This window comes from Stegastes partitus, unplaced genomic scaffold (assembly GCF_000690725.1).
Source record: "Stegastes partitus isolate 25-593 unplaced genomic scaffold, Stegastes_partitus-1.0.2 Scaffold701, whole genome shotgun sequence".
Classification (NCBI taxonomy): Eukaryota; Metazoa; Chordata; class Actinopteri; family Pomacentridae; genus Stegastes; species Stegastes partitus.
Window position 1 is genome coordinate 111,798 of NW_007578432.1, and position 21,875 is coordinate 133,672.

Sequence of the window (21,875 nt, forward strand, 5' to 3'; positions counted from 1 at the left end):
AAACAGGAGCCACATTGCGCACGGGCACTAACGACTGCAGCAACTACAAGCCAGACTTTTTTTTTTTTATTTTATAAAAAAAACACACACACAGACTCCTTTGTTATTTCTTTCGCTGCTGTCATCGTAGTATGTCTGCACTTCGAAAGAAATTTGGGGACGATTATCAGGTAGTGACCACCTCATCTAGCGGGTCTGGATTCAATCAGCCTCCCCCAGAGAAAAAGAAGAAGAGGCAGCGGTTCGTGGACAAGAACGGGCGATGTAACGTCCAGCATGGCAACCTGGGTGGTGAAACCAGCAGATACCTCTCAGACTTATTCACAACACTAGTAGATTTGAAATGGCGCTGGAATCTATTTATTTTCATCCTCACCTACACGGTCGCTTGGCTCTTCATGGCCTCCATGTGGTGGTTCATCGCGTACATCAGAGGAGACCTCAACAAAGCCCACAATGATAAGTACACTCCATGTGTGGCCAACGTCTACAACTTTCCCTCAGCCTTCCTGTTCTTCATAGAGACCGAGGCCACGATAGGATATGGTTACAGATACATTACAGACAAATGCCCCGAGGGGATCATTCTGTTTCTGTTCCAGTCGATCCTGGGATCGATCGTCGATGCGTTTCTGATCGGCTGCATGTTCATCAAGATGTCTCAGCCCAAGAAACGGGCCGAGACTTTGATGTTCAGTGAGCATGCAGCGATTTCTATGCGAGATGGAAAACTCACTCTCATGTTCAGGGTCGGCAACCTGCGTAACAGCCATATGGTCTCTGCACAGATCCGCTGCAAATTACTGAAAGTAAGTGACGCTACTTCTTGCCAGGGTGCATCTCAGATTTTTATTTTTTCTTCTTCTATCTCCCACTGTTTATCATTGCCCAGTTCATTTATTTTATTTTCTATTCTTTATAAAGGAAACAGACACAGAAAGGCCTACACACTGACATGTAAGCCTAACTGTGAGGCATTTATCAGCTTCATTCTTATTCCCAAAGATTTCTAAACTGTCATGGATGTAGACAGCAGTAGGTAATAGCACAAAGAAGACCATCACTTGTCCTAAGTCATAACACAGCAGGCTCATTTTGGCACGAATCTCTGCACAAATAGCAGAAGAACAGTAATCCACCAAGTTTGCCAAGAGGCCCTCACCACCATAGAATCACTCTGTTGAGATCTTGACGAGAACATTTTGTTCATAAGCTCGTCCCTTTAACTGTTAAATGACAAGCAGGCAGCGTTCTGCATGTGCTGCTGCTCCTTTATAGGAGATAAGCCTCGTCTGAGGGTTTCCCTGCTGTCCACCTCTTGGCCTCAGAAGTCTAATAATCATGAAAAGCAAAATTGGAGATGCACGTCCATCGGTTGTCATGGTAATCGATAGAATACAGAAGCTAAAAACATGTGGTTTCCCAGTAAGTTCAGTCTAAATGTGAACCGCATCCATCTAAGCAAATGAGTCTATTTGTTCATATAAATATCTCCTTGTGTCCAAATTCTATGTTTTGACAAACCAGGTGGGTATAAAGCAGGTAAATAAAGAAATTGATATAATTCAGTTGGTTCAAGAGTCACTGGAACATTAAATCCAAGCTAAAATGAAAGTTCTTGCATCATAAATGCATATTTGGGTTTAATCTATGAAAGCTAGAGTCATCTTTTTCTGATAAACTCCTGATTGGAAGCCACAAAACCCCTCAATAAGCTGTAGGTAAATCCATCTTACCCCGTCCTCCCCCCCCACTAAACACCTCTGTCTGTCTCTTTCTGTATGCATCTTTAGTCTCGCCAGACGCCCGAAGGCGAGTTTCTTCCGCTGGATCAGCTGGAGTTGGACGTAGGTTTCAGCACCGGGGCAGACCAGCTCTTCCTCGTCTCACCACTCACGATCTGCCATGTGATTGACACCAAAAGCCCCTTCTACGACCTCTCCCAGAGGTCCATGCAAACAGAGCAGTTTGAAATCGTGGTGATATTAGAAGGAATAGTAGAGACCACAGGTGAGTAGCAGCAGACGTGCATTTGCGATGGCCTGAGAGCCTGTTTTGCTTCGACGCTGTGGCTCCGGGCTACGTGCTCGCTAGAGGTCCATGTTGTGTTGTCTCCATGACGGTGTTGAGATGTATTTCTGGTATAAATGCTATGAATAACATCGAGCTCTTTCATAGGTGTTAATAGCCGGCCTCCAAATGGACTCAGTATTGACCTCTTGATTGCATTTCATTGATTTTTATTTCACACAAAGCACCTAATAACAGAAATGGTTAGCATTTATAAACCACTGGTGATTTATCATTTTTTGTTGCGGGTATTAAGGGGAATCATTTGATCCTCTGTGTTTTAACCTCTTGCTTTTAAGATAAGTTAGAGTTTCAAGTGACACCTCGAGCACTTAAACTCCAGCAGGTCACTGTAAGGATATACGTTTTCTTTTTTTCCTCATCTGAAACAAATTCCATTCCCTCCGCCTTTGTGCCTGAACAGCACTTACCTCGTGGCGGCTGTTCTCAGACGGCATAATAATTTGCTTTCTAAGGTCCCTTTGGAATTAGGGAATTCCATTTCCACGAGATGAGCAATGCCCCGAGTAAAAAAAAAAAATCCTCCTCTGTGGTCATTTTAAATTCAACCGTTTATTTGACACAGTTGATGTAGTAGTGTGGGGAGAGCTCCTGCAGTGCTACAGACCGAACGCAGGAGCAGTTGTAATGGGTGGTTCAGAGAAAACAGCATATGGAGATGTGACAGGGAGGCTTACAGGCTAACACTGCAGACGGTAATTAGCCAAGACGTTCAATTCCTGATAGATGATCATGATAGTAATTTATTGCGGTTTTATTAAAGTTTAATTGCGGCTGAGATTTACCTCACTTATGACCCCGTGGCTCAAGGCGCGCAGGATTTATGCTGTATCAGTTTGATGAGACTTGACACACTCAAGAAAGGTGGCGTACATTATTAAATGAAGTTAATATACTACGGTGTGCCGCGTCTGAGCTCAGTGTCGGACTTCAAAATGATACTTCACTATAAACCAGGAAAGGTGGTGTCAGAATGGCCTAACTTGTTTTGCTATTGGAGTATGTGTGTGCTGTATGTTGAGCTAATTAACCCGCCTGCTGCTGCTGCTGCTGTGTACAAGTAGACTTAAAGCATGCAAACACCCCCCGTAGCAATGAATTATCTTTGTTATATTAGCAGATATTTATAGTATTACAGTGTCGGAGAAGCATGTGTCATCATATCATCCTTGGCTTTGTGTTGTTTTTTGATTGTTATGCTCACGGTTAGAATCGTCTGCATGGTGGAGCGGTCGTGGTTATGCGAAGCCGGCGGAGAGGCTGATGTAGAAACAATCTATAGTTTAAAAATTGATGTACAGTGAAAGTCTAAATCCTTAGACGCTTTCATTTCTGGCCAATGTAACTCTGTTTCCATGGCAACCTCTCCTTGAGTATTCAGGATTGCAGCACTGCACCTAAACTTAGGTTTTTTTTTTTTTGCTTTTTTTTATTTTTTTTATTCCTATGGTATAGGAATCATAACACAATTTCAGTAATAAATCAGGCAAACATGTGATGCCAAACGTGAAATGAAACCGCCACGTCGACAGCGCCACTCGCTATTAAAGGAGAATCTCTTCTGGAATATGAAAAAGCACACGGAGGCGTTACTGTACCATAAAGCGCTTGCCAGAACAGGTGATACAGCAGCAGAGAAAGAATAAGATGAAATATTTATGAGGCTTGGTGTTTACTAGTGAAGAAGCTGCCCAACTCCCCGGATCTCTCTTTTTTTTTTTTTTTTTGTCTTCCTTTTTTTTGTTATGTGTGGAAAATAACACTGTCTGGAAAACAAGTTACAGTACTCTCTCTCCACTGCAGACTAAAGCTTCACCATCACTGGCTCGCTGGTCTTCCTACTAGATTATGACAGACACAACAGCATACCCTTTTTGACACACTAACCTTTTGTTCCCAGAGATCACACAAATTCTTATTTCTTTTTTTTTTTCTTCTTCTTCTTCTCGTTCTCTTTGCACACGCGAGAAGAAAAGCCGAGCACGAAGAAGCTCGGAATTGTTCTATTTTGCCGTGACCTCTGACAACCTCCACATTGTGTAAAGCAGAATGAGCTAATCCTCATTCCCTCTGAATAGGAGCCCCGAGGTTTTTTATTTTAGCCACTACCTCATTGTGATACACCTTCCAAAATGAGAAACGTAGGTTTACAGAACCATATTTTCTGACTTTGTGGTAGCTCCTAGTGCAGATGTTGTGCTCCGGAGGATAAATTGACTTTACATCATGGTGCAGTTAATGTACATGTAGTCTGAGGAGCAGGGCTGGCTGTGGGGGAGGGAAAAAAAAAAGAGGTGAAAACGTAGTAGTAATGAGTTTTGGATGAGTTAATGGCACTAACAGAACTCGTGTCTGACACGTGTAATCACAATATCAATCAATACCAAACGCATCGCTGCCCAACCAGACGCTCAGCGGTGGCTACAGAGCAAGCGTGCGCGTCAGGTTGTGTGCGCGCGAGAGCTTCATCCTCGTCGCTGATGTGAATCTCAGCCCAGTGATACTGAGCTGAGTTACTCCTGCATTATTTGAGCGCTGCCTGACAGGTGTTTGGATAAAGACGGAGGAATTTATTACAGCTAGAGTGAATAACAAGTAATGACTGCGGCCCAGCTGATATTGGAATGCTCGAGCGCGGCGCTAATAGAAATTTGTAATACATACAAATAAGTGTTGTTGTCGGTTTACAGTTACGATAAGAATACGTAACCAATTAGATTTTACATTCGACAATAGGCTTATTAACGCTCGGACTCTGCAGGGCAGGAAGATCTGCTCAGCTGTAATATGCTGGAGTGGGCTGGGCAAAGTGATTACGTTTAACTGTTCTGTTATCCCCAGTGTTACTTATTTGAACGATTATATTCATATTCGTGTTGGATACACCTTGGAACAGCACCGTCCCCTAGAAATGTTAATACAGTAGAGCTGCAACAACTCTTTGTTGGTGATTCATGGTCTTGATTTATGGTTTAAGATGCAAACTGATACAAAAGCCCCAGATGTTGCCTTCAGATAGTTTTCTTTTTGTCTGACCAGCAGCGCAAAGCAAAAGTTTTCAATGATTTAAGAGGCAAAAGGGCAAAAAAATGTGTCTCAAAATGGCCACAAATGTGCTTTACATGGTACAATTCATGCAGCTGAAGCAAAAACAAACCCCAAAAACATTTGTAGCACGCCGATATTCATCCAGGTTGAGACGAGGGCATTTCTAAGTTTCTTTTACGCGCTCAAATTGCTTGGTATTTACGAGCGGATTGGAACCCGCATTTCAATTTGCACACAAGTCCTGGTACACAACTGCAAATGTTATTTTTCATTTGTAGATTATGTAATACACATTTGTGACCCTTCTGAGCTTAATTTTTGTCAACACAATAGCGGCGAACCATCACAATGGCAGAGGAGGAACTTGTGAATGCTTGGCCTTGTTTCTTGTGTACAAATGACTAACAGGATTCATCAATTATCAAAATGGTGCCAGATTAATTGTCTCTCATTTTGCAAATGGGTTAATTGACTAATTGTTCCAGCTTTTTAAAAAAAAAATATAATTCCTAAACTATGAATATGATTCTTAAGAAACATAATGCTGCTTAGATTTAGTGTTCTATCACTATAATAAGGAAATATGAATGAAAGTAGCTGCAGATAGTTCGCTGGTGAAGTATTTCTTTATGCTCGCTACACAATATGTAGTCACAGTGTGATACAAATCCTTTATGACTATATTTAGACACCTACAATGCTTAATTGAGTTTCAACATCACAGTTTTGATTAAATACAGTCAATTTCTAAAGTGACTTGAAGCCCAATGCATGACATGTTTACCTCATTATCATGAACAATTAGCAATATTGTCCTAACTGTAACAGCCATGTAAAACACAGGATGCAAACACTGAGCATTGTCTGCCAAAAACTACGTTTGGACACAACTAAAGCACATTTAAAATAACATTTTGAGGGAAATCTGTTTTCTCCAAGACTACAATTGTTTGCAACGGATAACAAAAAATGTTTCAAATGAACATGTCTTTGCCATTTACTGCTTTGACAATTATGATTATCTTTTAACCCTATTCAGGACTTTCATGTTGTCATACGTAGAAGGTCTTTCGGGGTTCATTGGACCCCAAGAAAGAATATGTGCAAAATATTTGTTGGTATCAATTATAGACTTTTATACTATGTAAATGCATTTTCTGATAAGCTGACATATTTTTAATTCCAAATACATGACATATATCCCTCTTTTTATATACATATATAAAAAAATCTTCAAAAATGAAAAAAACAATACCTGTCACCTAAACCAAATGGCCTGGGGTCCAAAGACCCCAAAAGTCCTGATTAGGGTTAGCCAAAACCATGACATTTTCCACAACTTAACAAAGTAGTTCTGGTGCTAATGTAGACTTTGTAGCTCTGTCAAAGTGGAAATGCTTCCTCGTACTGGAAAACTCACTAGGGGAATATATGTGCCTTTAAAAACCTAATTAAGAATGCACTTTAGTTGTAAATCGATGTAGTCTTTAGCATGTAGGGCTGGAACACCAGTGTCAAAGTCCTGCTGTGCCCACCATCAACCCCAATCTCCTCCTGGTTGTAGTGAGTTACTGCTCCAACCCTGCAAATGGAAATGACATGTATGTACTTGTAGGTTGGTTTCCTAATTATGTTGTGGTGGCAAACACGTGTCACCAATTACTGGCTGGGACAAAACACTTTAATTGATGCAGTAGTTTTACGTAAATGTTTAATTTCATCTGAAAGCAAATGTTGCTGGTATCCACTTTCCCTACAACAAATGCATTTCTCCTGATGGGCAAAACTAATTCCATGTATGTGAAAGTCGTTTCTATCAGACAGGATCGATCCGTGATAAACCAGTAATCATTGAGCAATGCTGCTCTTGTCGCCCTCCCATAGTTCACCCAGACAGCCGTTTTTTTAGTTATGCTGCCTGATTAGACTTCTGCTGTGTGGATGTGTTCAAATTACGCCTGATTGACATCTTCTACTCTCCTGTTAGTTTGGTTGCACCTGTGAGAGTTGAACCGCTAACCTTGTTACCATTCAAGCATGGCGTCAATCACCTTTAACCATCGAAAAGGTCGAATCAGACGGAGTGACGGAAAACACCTTTTTTACGGAAGACGTGTTGACATAGCAGGAATATGGAGGGGAAGCACATTTGGCTAAGGATGCCTCCGTCCCATCAGGTGTCTCGGCATGCTGTGACTTAGAGCCAACATGGACAATAGCTTCCTGAATCCAGCTGGCCTGAATGGCATGCAGTTGTCCTGGGATGACAAATGTGGGCTGTTGTGTAGTTATGATATGTGATGGCTCTAAATATATAGCAACTTAGGGATGTGCAGTGGTTTGGGCATCATCGCTGATAACTGTAAAATAACAAATAGGCATCAGCTTGACAGCAGAGAGAAGACCTGTCAGGCTAAAGTTTGCAGCTTTGTTTTAAAAATGTTATTTCAAAATCAATTATGGCATGTTTTTTTTCCCCATTATTTTGCCCAGTAGATGTGTACATTTGAAAAGCATGGTGTTATATGTCTGCACCTGCATGTTGGCCATCATGATAGTAGTAGATATAATATTATGTTAATCTGCAGGTGAGCAGATCTGTTGTCCGCTGCAATTAGGCGGAAAAAAAAATCAGCAATCAGCCAAAAGATACTGGCAAAAATCCAACATCCCTGATAGCAGCACTTTAGGGTTATCATGCATGTGCGAACCATCGTACAAAAACAAGCTGTAATAATATATTAATAGCACTGCAGGTCACTTTCGCCGTTCAGCTGCAGAGCGGACGATGACCTGGCTTTGACTTGCCAACTGATTCTGAACCGCTACAGTCTTAAAATACATCAGAAGTTTTAGATAAGTGTCCCATTAACACCAGTAATGCTGCTCAACGCTACGAAGGCTTAAACAGCAAGCCAGAGGCATTCTGTTCATTAGTGACGCTGATTCCTGAGAGCCTAAAATAAACTGTAGCTGCCAGCAACAGACGTTTACGTTCCTCCAGCCACAGAACTAATCAGCGCTTTGCAACTAAATTCATTTTACGATTCCTCACAACACTTCCCTGTTGTTCTGAAGATCCGATGTGCACGTATGTAATTTAACAATTTTCAGATTAGAGACAGAATAACGAGCGAGGATAAACAAGCCGATGATTTTCGTTTACAGGCAACTCATTTGATGGAAAGAAGTCTGCGAGCGCATCACTGAAATGCTGTATAGTGTTTCAGGTCTAACATGGTGGCAAAACACGGTGTTAAAATCTTTACAAGCTCTGACAAGTGTTTTTAAATTCACTCATCAGCTATGAAAAGCAATGATTCATGAGCATAAAGTGTATCATCAGCATAAACCCTTTATCTTTTCAGAGAGATGTGACTTTCATGCAAATGTGTGGAGTGTGATCATTACACTCGCTGTGAAATTCAGAAATGCTGCAAAAAGGTCATATTTAGAAATGTTTTCAAGCCTTTTCTTTTCTTTTTTTTTTTAAGGGGTTTACCGACATGCAGCTTACTTCATGATAAACTCGGCCGTCTTTCGTTTGCATTTGTTTGCTCGGCGGCTTTTCAGTCAGACTTTGTGTCACTCTTCTGGTGACACAGCACATTCGTACTGCACGCAAACACACTCTGCTTACTGAACTAACTAATAATCGCCATGTTTTCAAATGATTTTCCACCGAATGCGTGCTGCACCCCAAACACTGAACCACATTTCCTCTCCTGATTTGATTATGAGGCAAATTAACGGTAAAAAACATCTAAAAAAAAAAAACCCAAAACACTCTTTCCTTCGATTAAGTCGTGCACTGATTTTGATTGTTTTCAAAGATTTCTGTCAGCCCCCTCTTTCTCATACTGCTCCCAGGCATTCTTATGAATTACCGCTGTGGAATAAAAAATAGAATATCCCAGCTATCTGCTCATTTTAAAATGAGTGTAGGTGGCAGGGGTGGTTGCATATAGACTGGATCACCTAGTAATGTTTATTCATGTGTTTTTGTGTGCAGTGTGTTCGTGGAAAGAACATCTCTGAATATTGAATTGCCTGCATGTTTGCTCAATATCTGAAACTCGCGCTGTGTGTCTTTTAATCGAAGTCTGCGGTGGGGCTCGTATTAAAGTTCTGAAAGATGAATGTTATGACTTCAATTTATACAGATCTCCAAGATTTATGCTGAGATGTATGAATCTGTAATGAAAAGGGAATTAAAGAGGCTTTCCACTCAGTTTAGGTAAATAAAAAAGTAATCAGCTCGCTTGTGTGGTGGGAAAAAAAAAAAGATTTTGTTATACAATGCTATCATCATAGCTTCAATTAAATTGTTGTGCAACAAATACACATAAAGCGCATACTTAGAAAATGAAATTAAGGGTAATAATTGCTTTGATTTAAACTGTCTCGTAGTAAAGCCAGCCGGCATAATTAATTGGAAACATTTATTGCCACTGATTAGCAGAGCAGCCAATGTCATGGCTTGATCTGTGTTTTATCATCAGCAGCAGTAATTGAAAAGAAAATGGAGAGCTTTCTGTTGTGCCACAGGCCCGATAGTTTCACTCATGTGAGCAGGAGGCCGAGGACCCGGAGGTCTGGGTCGTGTGACGTCAGGAGCCTCAGAGTTTCGGTAAACACTGGCAGTGAAAGACCGGAGAAACTGACCATAATTCATTCCGAGTCATTACACTGAGAGCGCGTCCTCTCGTCTCCGCGCCTCGGCCCCGCCGGGTCAAAGGGTTAAAGGGGGTTCAGCGGGGAAGTTAAAGCTGCAGCTCAGGTGAGAGCCGGGGTTTCCAATTAAATCTAATGTGCTCAGGGTGAGAACTCAGGAGAGGAGTGCGCGTCCCCGCTGAGCTCCACCTGCGCTGCTGAGGCGATAAGCCACGTGTCGGATCCCTCACGGCTCGCTCGTGAAAATGTATTTCATGCTATTGCTTCATTTGACTTGATTAACGACGCATTTCCCCAACTGGCCGTCTTTCGGCACAACAAACACGGATAATGCTTGGCGTGTCATGAAAAGGTGTAGTTGTTGTGAGAGAGACATACAGAAAGGCTGGATCAAAGTGCAGTAATGTAATGATGAACTTCAATGTGATGCATTATTACTATTTATTATGTGAAGTTTGTCAGTGCTGGAGGATAAAATAGCACATTTATTCAAGTAATGTTTACATGTGAGGTGGCTGTGCTTGTATGTTTCTAGTCTCCACTGCTTTTTGTCTTGAAATAAAAGTCAGAGGTGGCATCTGACAGAAAGAAAAACAATCCACTGTTTACACTTGATTACCTAAAAGCATAAAAACTAGTTAAATTAGCTTCAACTTCAGCTTTACATTGACTTTCAAGTATTTAAATCTGTTGTACTTTCATGTTTCTGACACTTTAAACGCAGAACTTTTACTCGTGATGAAGTTTTCACACGTCAGGATTGTATTTCTTTCTTTAAAAAATCTTTAAAATGAATGAATTTGCAAACAACAGACACAAAACAGTGACATAACCACACTGCAGCCTGTCAAGTTAGTCTTACGATAAACACTAACTTTGTGCAGCGTACTGTCAGAGAGGTGCTGGTTCATGCAAGTCTAGATTGTGTTGTTGTTCCACCGTGTTGTGTAACGCGGGTTTTATGTGCAATATAATTCAACAACAACAAAACAATCCAGCAACAAAATCTCCACAGAGATGAGTCAGCACCTCTCACAGTCTAAACTGAGCTTTATAAGCTTCATAAAGATTTGTTGCAAGGCTGATTTGATTATGTTCTATCAGTAAGGTGTGTATGCTGTTTCATATGACTCCTGTATATTTGGAACTACTAATTATGCCCAAAGCACAACAGCAGCCAGCTTCAGCCTGCGTGTTGTCTCAAGTAACACTGAAATTAGTCATTTTTTGATAAGCAAACAAAAGCATTCTCGCTACGCATCTTGGAGATTTACCTCCTATGTCTACTGTACATACAATAATTGCACCGGGGCTGAACTCCACATAATGGGCATTGCAGCGAACCAACTATGACATCCTGGATTCATTATCCCTTTTAGATGAACTGTGCTGGCTTCCCAAGGGGGAGCACGGTAATTGTGTCTTTAGGGATTTGTCAAGTCCCTGTTGGATGGCAATAAATCACTGGAGGAGGAGGTGTGGCGGTGGACCTGGGATGAACTTGTTGTGTGACGAAAGCAGCGATTCCTCAGTTTTCGAGTTAGAAATAATTGACTTGGTGTCACTCGTGTGGAGCGTGCCACGCCGTCGTGAGGAGGTCACTTCTTTCATGATTAATAACACAAACCCGAGACCTCAACATTGACACGACTCGGGTCGTAATGGAAGATGGATACTTGGGGCGAGCGCTACATGAGCATAGCTGTGATTATATTGCGCCCTGCTTACTTAAAGGGGTTATCACCCTGAAGAAGGTTGTGATGTACTTGCAGCGTTGGTCAGCATTGATTGGTGGAGCTGTGACCGTCCCTGAAGTGCAGGTGAATCAATGCTGAGGGCTAAACACGGGAGCCACACGTTGTTTAGGCTCGTCTTCTTGCGAGACGCTCTTCTGGGAGGTCTCTTTCTATTTTTGTCAGTCAGACATGCTGGAGTTTACTGGAATAATCTGCTCTCTGTAGTTCAAGTGACAAACTTTAAAAAAGAAAAAACAATAGGAAGGCTTCAGTGAGTTCTTCCTCTTTATTATCATCCAAGTCTGAGATTTCTTAAGGCTCAAAAACCCCCCTTTTGTCTCCCCCCTTTCAGCTGTAACTCGACTTAAGAAGATTTAATAGCCGCGATCAATATGAGATTATAGCTTTCACTCATTCAGTCTGTTTTATGGAAGGAAAATGGTTTTCTGATCATTTTTGCACTCAATATATAATGAGGAGAAAATCTCTCACAGTCCCAGTCGGCGTGGACACATACACAGTGTGATTTTTCCCTATATGACCGATAAGGACTATTTGGCCTAAAGGAAATCCATTGATTGGCATTTTGCTCAATTGATTCCCTTTATGGCAGCGTTCAGCGTTGCCCTCACTTGGTAATATGTGCTCTCCTGGCTGCGCTAATGGCCCACAGCCATATGTTCCTCTAGCCTGCCCGACACCCCACCTTGTGTGGAGATCGTTGGCAGCCCTGCTCCTATTCCCTTTCCTTCCTTCCCTTTCCAACAGCCTCCACACTCAAGCAATTGCCTCAGCATCCAGGCTCTCCCCTCCCCCACAGCAGTGCACTTCCCCTGCCTTTTTCCTCCATCAGCTTCTTTCTTGTTTTCATTGCTCAGCCCGTGCTGTACGAGCCGAATCAAATCTCAGCGCCGCTAAACAACTGGAAGCCACCTTCACGAAGGGATCGCGCACTAAAACAATGTTCAACAGAGACCGGGGGAGGGAGGGGGAAGGGGACTTATTTCCATCTTTGAAAAGTCAAACTGTGAAAAACAGGTCACTGAATGCTTCTGGATTTTTCTACACTTTACCACTTGATGGTGGTCACCATAGAAACAGATGATCAGGACTTGTGGCCACAATAGCAGTATCTGTATCAAATGAGGGTTTTTATTGTATTGTAGGTACAGTTTGTTCTGTCCTTTGTAGAATTTTATTGAAAAGAACTCAGCTGAAGTCAGTTGTGACACGACAAACTACTCAGAACTGTATTATTCAGATGGGTGAAGTTAGCTTCCTTCCCTTCAGGGGGCTTTAGATGCGCCATCATCCGCAGCTTTAGATTTCCAAACCTTGCCACAAAGAAGACGATATCGCTCACTACAATTAAAAAAAAAGAAATGAAGAACACTTGTCTTGAATTAATTGCACCTCAAAATCCAGTGGTGCAGCGAAGACGCGTTGTGGATCACCTGAGCTGTACACCTGACGATGGGCGCTCAGATAAAAGGGGGCGAATGTCGGACGGCGCTCGGCTGTATGTAACGTCCAAATTCTCGTGCTTGTTTTTGCTAGCGTTTTTCTCATACATAACACTTGAGCTGTTTCCACAGCCGTGATAGACTGTCAGGGGACTTTGCTGACAGCGCCGTGCTGGTGAGTGAGTTCGAGAGTGTGTGTGTGTGTGTGTGTGTGTGTGACCGTTTGAGTGACTTGAGTGAAAGGGAGAGCCAGCGAGAGAGAGAGCGAGCAAAAGGGATAAGGAGGCTATTTGTGATTTTGTCACTAAATATGAGGTTGCTGAGAACTCTTTGACACCCACCTTCCTCTTTCAGTGACTCGCGCTGTGAGAGTTCATCTGGAGAAGTCATTTGAATAAACCTTCATTTTCACATAGCCGTCAATTTTGAGTGTCATTTGCTCGGCGCCTGTGGGTTGTTTAATCATACAATAGCGCCGACTTATTTATTTGAGAATCTAGATTGAGACTCTGCCTGCGATTTGACGGAGCTGAAATAAATCGCTCTCTGCTCTCGGGCCTGGCCCTGGACTGTACTTCTGTCCTCGGCGTGTCAAGTGCAGAGCGGCGGCTGACGATGTGACAGAGCCGGGCAGCGAACGGATATGATCCTACAGCTTCTATAACCTGGATAAGCTTCTTTTAGACGCTCGAGTCTGTGAACAGCACTTGTTTTTTTTTTCCCCCCCTCAGCTACTATCAAGAAACACTGGCAGCCTGCCTCAGAGTTTACAGTGCTTTTCTATTCCAGCCACCAAAGAACCCATTTTATCTTTGCTGTCACTCCGCTTCACTTTGTTAGAGCAGAGAAGCAGCGAGCTCTGTCTTATCAAGAAAAGTGCATTTATTTAGAGTCTCAAGCTGCGATGGCTTTTGGGCATCTAAATCTCTAAAGTTTATTCTTGACACAACTTCCTACCTCTATAAGCTGCTTTTTTTTTTTCCAGTCCATAATGGAATCGGTGGGTAAAGTCTGTAAAATATTGCATATGCTGTACAGTGCAGATAGAGCACCTGTAATCTCTGCATCTCACTGGTGTGTGTGTGTCGTCGTTTTCCCAGAGTCGACTTATTTCCATTCGGTCATACTTGGAGAATTCATTTTAAAACACGGCTGTTGCTGAGATGCATGCGTGTAACACGTCTGCACACATCTCGTGTTCTCTCCCCTCTGAAGTTTACTTCTAATGAGACACACATTTTTATATCTGTCTTGAATTTGTGGATTCAGCAGAGGATTATTCTAATGCCATTCATGCTGTCACATGAATATTGCATACCGTGTGGGTCCTGCTCTCGCTGAGGAAGTGGGGGGTACTTCTGATGGGATTTCTTACTTTCGCAGGATTAAGATATACTTTGGTCAGTAAACTGATGAAAAGCTGGATGGAGATGTCATGAAGTAGCTCTTACAAGTTGACATCTCACATTATTTGCTTGTGTTTTGTGGTTTAATCTATGGAATTTAGTACATTTAGTGTATTTTTTATTTTCCTGCTCTATTAAAATACCTTAAAACTGTTGATTTTCAAATGAATAAAATCAAGAATTATATGTAATTATTATTTTCACCTTTAGATTTTTTCATTTCTATAAAATAATAATAATAATAATAATAATAATAATAATAATAATAATAATAATAAAATGAGACATGTCACTCCTTCTGTTAGTGTTAAACAATTATAATTCCACCAACTGGAGAAACAAGGTTTTGCCAGAAAAGCAACAGTAAAAGCTAAATTGTAATCGTAAAATGAAAAAGCAAGAATTACAGCGAGCGACATCTGGACCACCGCGACAATAAGCGTCACCGCGCCACATCAATAAATAGTTAAACAGTCTTTGTCCGTCACTTAAGGCGGTATTAACTGATGCTTTTGACATTTAGGGGCCACGCTGAACGAGCTACAAATCCGATATTGACATATTTTCACCTCATAAAGTCATTACGGCGAACGTGTGAGCCAACAGTTGGGTTATTATATCTCCAGCAGAGCAACATTAGCATTCACAGCCTTGTTTGTGGCCACCTGGCAAATCTCACTCCACTATTCTTCTGTCTCTCTCTCTCTCTCTTTTAGCGCTGTTTACGTCTCGTTCCACAAAGCTAAATGTTCCACTATGTTCACCAGCTAATCGCTGACGTTCTCCGTCTGCTGCTTTGTTCTGGGCAGGTTTTGTGCTGCTTGTGGATCTAAAAAGAAATAAAAAAATGATGAGCTGAGAGCAAATTTGGGAGCGATAAACTGAAACAAGGAGCTTAAAGATGCTAAAATGTTCTTTAAAGCTGAAGGAAACAATCCTCAAGCATGAGTTTTTTTAGTTTTACAAAAATAACCCTTTATCCATTGTTAATATAAAAGCCCTCATTTCTGCAGGGCATTTTCCTGTATTGCTGTATTTTTCCATTTTCAAATAGCTGCTCTTACCGGAGCTTAAGGACTCGGGTACGTCTTGCTCCACTTAGGTCATCTGAAGGACTCATAGCAGATAAAAATTTGATCCGAGTCTACCCTCTGCCAGCGTAAGTGAAAGTCTCGTATTTGAGTCATTTGCAAAGGTGTTATCTGCACAAAAGATTATTTTTTGCTCGACCTCTGGATAGAAAACGCCGCGTGTGTCGATACATAACACACAACGGTGCGTTTTGCCCCCACAAAACAAACGCAGCGTTGGTAAGACGAACCGAAAACACTCCCGATCCTTTAAAAGGAGCGTTACCGAGTCTCTTATTGTGCTGCACTTTATTGAGAGGGGCCAATCCATGGAGGGTTTGAAATGCAGTGGTGCTGCCTTGCACTGAGTCACAGAGGGGAACAGATAACCATTTACTGAAATTAGAAGTGTAATGGATTCACAGAGTTACAAATTTCTCTCCTAATGGGCTGAATGAGGAATTGCCTCTTTACCAATTCCAATGATGTTTTTTTTTTTTTTTTTTATCCCTCTTGGTTTCTTTTGCCTCAACCCCCCACCTTTCCCGTAATAGAGCTAGTAGTGTGGATTTAAATGTATTATTTATTTATTTGTATGACCTGAAGAGTGAATGAATCTACTCATGTGTTGATTTAATTTCACTGTGTTGATTCTGGTGAGGCGGCTGCAAAATAGTGTTTTTGTTGTTGGTTAATCTGACAGTCATTTTGTCTCCTAAAGCAGCTCACGTTCTGGTTTGTAAGATGGCAGAAGGCAGTTAAAAAGGCCAATATATCAGCATCAAAGTGACATACTTAAAAAGAGTAAATCTTAGTATTTAAGAAGTTGAAAAAGGGTTATTTTTCTTTCTTTGACCCCCGAAAAGTTCTCTTGGTTGAACAGGCTCAGCTCTGATGCAGCTACATCTCTTTTTTTAATATGAAAATGTACTTTATTACTTATAATATTGGTTTTGAACTCTAGAATAGACCAAAATCTTTAAATTTGTACTTTCCCGCCCCCCTAGTTTTCAGATATATTAAAGGATTAAATTCCTGCAGATGTTTTGAACATGTTCTCCACTGCTGAAGGCCAATACTTTTTTATTTTAGATAACTTTATTGTCATTCAATGCATTAAAAAACAGTGCACTAGAATGAAATCTTGTTGCATAATGCTCTCAGCGACAGAAAAAATACAATCGTCAGCCATAAAAGTGCTTTCAAGTGCATACAATAAATATATTTAGCAGTACAGGCAGTGGTTTACAGGTGCTATATGTAAGTATTTTATTTTACAAATTCATTCACTGCTAACCAGTTCTGGCCCATCATGTTTCACTGACCAGGTCGCTGTTGTGGTGCCATTAAGATGTGAGACAAGATGGGCCTGAGCTAGCTGCTTAGCAATGCACAAGCTTTCAAAATAAAAGTACAACAAATGACACCTTTAAACTCAGAAATACTCTGACACAAAGCACCGTCCTGCGTAAACCGCCAGATACACTGGATTAGGTATGATATAGTTGGGTTTGGGGGTGGCTACAGTTCAACAATGTCCCAGGACGAAGTGGGTATGCAGAACATGCAATCCACTATAAAGTACAAAAAACTGTGCATGGACAATAAAGTCGTGTGCAAGCTTTTGGTTTCAGTTTTTGACATGTTAGCTGATGTTATCAACACCTCTAAGTTGCTGTGACAACACCGCTCACTACACATCAGAGGTGTTTTCTTCACCCTGCTGTCGTACCCAGTGGAGCACACAGCACACACATGGGACAGGGCTGCTGTTGTTTTTTTATGATTTTGTTGTTGTTGTTTATGTTGTTTTTCTGCTTATGAAACGAGTCCCATATGATACACGAATATGGGTGCCGTGAAGCTGACACAAAAACGGGTCAATACGTTGGGGATGACGGCGGAAGAGAAAATTGCTCGGTACTTTATTAAAGATGACATTTGTAATATGAGTTCTGGGCTTCGTGTGAGGAGACGTCACCAAAATATATGATTTGGCCACTTCACCAGAAGAAAGTCTCGATGAGCGGTGCTGTAAAAGGTCAGCTTTCAGCGGCAGTAAAACCATTTGGGTCTGGCTCTGGAGACATATGGATGATGTGACCCTAGTCTCAATGGAAAATCCATTTTGAGCAGTTCGTTTTTTTTTTTTTTCTTCTGTCGTGATCTTAGAGAGAGACTTTTGTGTTGTGTCACTGTTACTTTTGACCAAACTCAGCAGAGAAAAAGGTTTATGGCTGTCGCATGCACACATTCCTACAGTTTTGTTTCCATAGAAACACTGAGTCCTGGGCAGGCGTGTGTTTTAGAGTTACATAAGGCTTAACCAGTAATACGACATACAATCTGATATGGGTATTCTCATCTGACTGGATTCCTATTTTTAGGAATAATACATAGTAACTGTAGAAAATGTTAAAATGAGGCGTTATTTTTTTTCACGCTGCTGCTATTTTTGGGCTGTTTAACTGTACGCTGCCATGTGATCCACAGTCTTCTGTCTATAAGGCGCACAGTGTATGAATCTATCTAACATAATGCTGAAATTTGCATCAGAAGCCTGAACTGTCTGGTGGCCTCACTGAGAGTCGAGGTGCACAGTTCATTATCATTGCTGTGTCTGTTATGCTGCGTGCCATATGAATGTGGGCGTTGCAGAACAGCAGGTCTTTAGCAACACAATTGTATATGTGATGCAACCGTGTCTATAATTATGCAATAGCTCAGGCATCAGCTCCTGAATAATTCATGGAAATTAAATGTATATTAATGACCGTGATTAAGTCGAGTGCCATTGTTAGTTTTTGAAGAATGGTACAGCTGATTAGACCATCCACATCTGAGAGATTTCTTTGTTTTGCGAGCTCGAGAGGAAGAGGAGGAGGAAGAGGAGGAGGAGGGGGAACAGGTTGAACGAGGATTCAAGCCCCAGGCCTGCAGGGTTCAGGGGTTTCCAGAGAAAGAGGTCTTACAGCACCTCCTACACCATCTGCAGGACCAATAGAGCATTATTAATAGATAAGATGAAGCTATTTGGGTCTTGTATATCACTGTTGCAACCCTTCGCCTCAGGCACAATTTTATCCGCTTGTTCCAGCCTTTCATTCTTATGCACCAGTAAAGTTGGTATTGATGTTTCAGCCCCTGTATGTATATGGTATGAATGTCCAGTTAGCGCTGCAGCATCGAGCGCACTGTTCGATAGAGCAGGTGCACATGACTTGTAGTAGTGATTAAGTAGCTGCTCCTAAACAGAACGCATTTCACAGCACGCTTTTCTCAGAATCACTATCGGCACGCCTGTTGATGGTGACTGTGTTTTGGCCGGGGGGCGGGTTTTTGCAGGCTCACTATGCAATAAGATTTCCGTTCACGCTTAACTCTCAGTCGCTTTGGCCCTAAAGTTCTCATTAGCTTTGCCCGCTTTATTCGCCGCACACTTCCATATGCCCGACGGCTCTGGGACTTTGAAGCAATAGTGCAGAAGTAATACTTTGAATACCCTAAACGCACTTGATGTTCAGTCTCTCGCACATCTGTGATTGTGTACCGAGCGGTTATCAGTGAATTATTTTATGACCTTGGGAATTGGGCGGAATCACAGATGCCTCTAGTTTGGATGATGACATCCTGGCAATCAGCAGCAGTGTCTCGCTGTGAATGAGCGCTTCCCTTGTTTTGGACCCAAATGTCGCTGCTAGGACAATATTAAGCTGGTAATTAAAACAAGTGATAATAACCGACTGCAGTCACTGATTTCCTAATGGATTTCAACAAGTTCTAACACGAGTGTCGCAGCGAAAACCCTCCACGTTCAAACGGAGGGGTTTCCGTACCGCTGTAACCAATTTAGTGCTTTGTTGCAGGAGTAAACCTAATTATAGATTTTTTTTTTTTTTATGCTCACTTTCAGTAAGAAATGAAAATTGTTTTTTCAGCAGAACTTCAACTACGCTGGGACGGGTCGGGCTTTCGCTGCGAGCAGCCGAGTGTGATATAACGCACAGACAGCCACGATAGCAGCTGCTGAATAATAGTGATGAGTAATCACTAATAAGCATCCAATAACTTTGCATGAAAAAGAATGTTTAATGTTGTTTAATTCAAACCTCATGATTCCGCTAATTGCATTAATTTGCGTCTGAGGATGCGAAGGGAGTTTTAAAGCAGGGATTTAACTCCCCATTGAGGGCACATTTATTCCAAATGTATCACAGTCTGCCGTCATTTGCTGAATTTGCAAAGCGTGATTGTGAGCACACACACACACACAAAACCTGAAAACCTGGCACGTGCATAACAGGCTGCTTTCATTTTTAATCTCCAGTTGATCACTTCTACCCAAATTGTCACACTGGTTTTGCCTTAACAATGCTAGGAAACAGATGCTTCATGTACATTATTTTGGGGGTGTTTAATTGGATTCCCTCAATTGCATCAGAGAACGAGACGTTTCAGTGTAAGCTCCCGAAGCCTTTTCCCCTGCAGCCACTGTTGCTGTGAGTTTGCCTCTCCAGCTATGTTGATTATCTTAATCCTCTATCTTTTGTAGCTACGAGCTAAGCTTAAGGTGTGGACCCAACTGTTAAGTAGCGTAAGAGGTGACGTGAGGCGGGTCTGTTTTTGGACTGGAAGCAAGTATTCTTCCCGGTGATGATTTAATTTCCCTCCATTGACTTTTATGAGCTGCTATCTTTGTAGCGTATAGGTCAACCTTAATCATTTTTATACTCCAATAAACGCGACAGGAAAAACGAAACACTGTGAAAATGATTCTGATATCAAATTTACTGAATGAATATAGAACAATATTCTGAGTTTCTTATGAATTGACAATGAATTGTGGCCTTTATGATCAAAATGTTTCATCATTAACTCAGCTATACTTTTAATTATTCGTCAAGTTAGGCTGCAGATGGCTCACAAACATCACGTTTTTAGAAAGCAAAAATCAATTGGACTTTTTATTTAGGCAGCTGGCTCTGTAACACAGTAGATGCTCATCCACTGAGGCAGTGTTGTTTGCAATATTGTTTACTTTGTCGTCTAAAAATGGCAAGAATCCTTGTGAATAGCATATTATTGATTCTCACGGAAGAGCGCCAGGCTCATAATTAAATCATGGCGCTGTTGGTTAATAGTTGGTTAACCTTTAAACACTAGTCTGTACTCCGAAGCCAGTGACGTTATTTTGTCATCGTCTGTGAAGCTCAAACTCACTTGTGCCTCTCCTCGACAGGGATGACCTGCCAAGCGAGGACGTCATACACCGAGGACGAGGTTCTGTGGGGACACCGCTTCTTCCCGGTCATCTCCTTGGAGGAGGGTTTCTTTAAGGTGGACTACTCTCAGTTTCATGCCACGTTCGAGGTGCCCACTCCTCCGTACAGCGTGAAGGAGCAGGAGGAGGCCCTGCTCCTCTCCTCGCCCCTCATGGCGCCGTCTCTCTGCAACAGCGGGGAGAAGAACAGCTCTCTGGACTGCCTGGAGACCCTGGAGGACAATGACAGCACCACCAAGCTGCCGACCAAGCTCCAGAAGATCACGGGGCGGGACGGACTGCCCAAGAAGCTGCTGAGGATGAGCTCCACCACCTCAGAGATGACTTACAGCTTTGGAGACCTGCCCATGAAGTTGCAGCGAATCAGCTCCGTCCCTGGTGTCTCTGATGATAAGCAGGCTGGTAAGGCGGCCAAGATCAGCACAGAGCCCATCAGTAAGTCGGTGGCGGACTTGCCTCCCAAGCTGCAGCGGCTGGCTGGGGGAGGAGGGGGCAGGATGGACGGACACCTGCCGCCTAAACTTAGAAAGATGAATTCAGATCGCTTTACATAAAGCAGGCAACATATTTTAACTTATGCCATCTACTTTTATTTCCCTACCTGAAGTCCTTGTACAATTCCTAATTTATTAATGGACAATATTCTTATATTAAAAGAAATGTAGAATATGTGCACAAATACCTTATATAAAGTAGGGTGATGGAATTAAGCACATTTGTCCCTGGATGTAAGTGTACATGCTATGATGAAAGACCTCTGACTCTTTTATTTTATTTTTTAATTTCTACTTTTCCTTTTTTTTTTTTTTTTAGGATGATGTACAATTAGCACAATCTGGCATGTAAGAAACAGCGCATGTAGAACAGAATCTCAATAATTTCTGGCATGACATTTATTGATATATTATTTTACAAAAAAAAGAATTTCATTAGTGAATTTACAGACAGTGGAAAAATTGCACAAAGCCATATGATTTACAACATGGAAAACCGACATTACATGGTTCTAATTTGTGGTGACGACGGGCACATAACATTTGTTTTGAGTTGATTGCTTTTGTTGTTTAATGTAAAATCGTGGCAATGTTCTGTTGATTGCATGCTCC

The 21,875-nt window shown here is 41.7% G+C and overlaps 1 protein-coding gene across 1 annotated transcript; it reads left to right on the top strand.

The window, feature by feature from the left end:
* Positions 1 to 131: 131 nt before the first annotated feature.
* kcnj3a (potassium inwardly rectifying channel subfamily J member 3a) lies at positions 132 to 21,323 on the top strand. Its single transcript, XM_008290886.1, has 3 exons — positions 132 to 809; positions 1,794 to 2,010; positions 20,728 to 21,323. The coding sequence occupies exons 1-3, from the start codon at positions 132 to 134 to the stop codon at positions 21,321 to 21,323; spliced, it is 1,491 nt and encodes a 496-aa protein (XP_008289108.1).
* Positions 21,324 to 21,875: the final 552 nt, after the last annotated feature.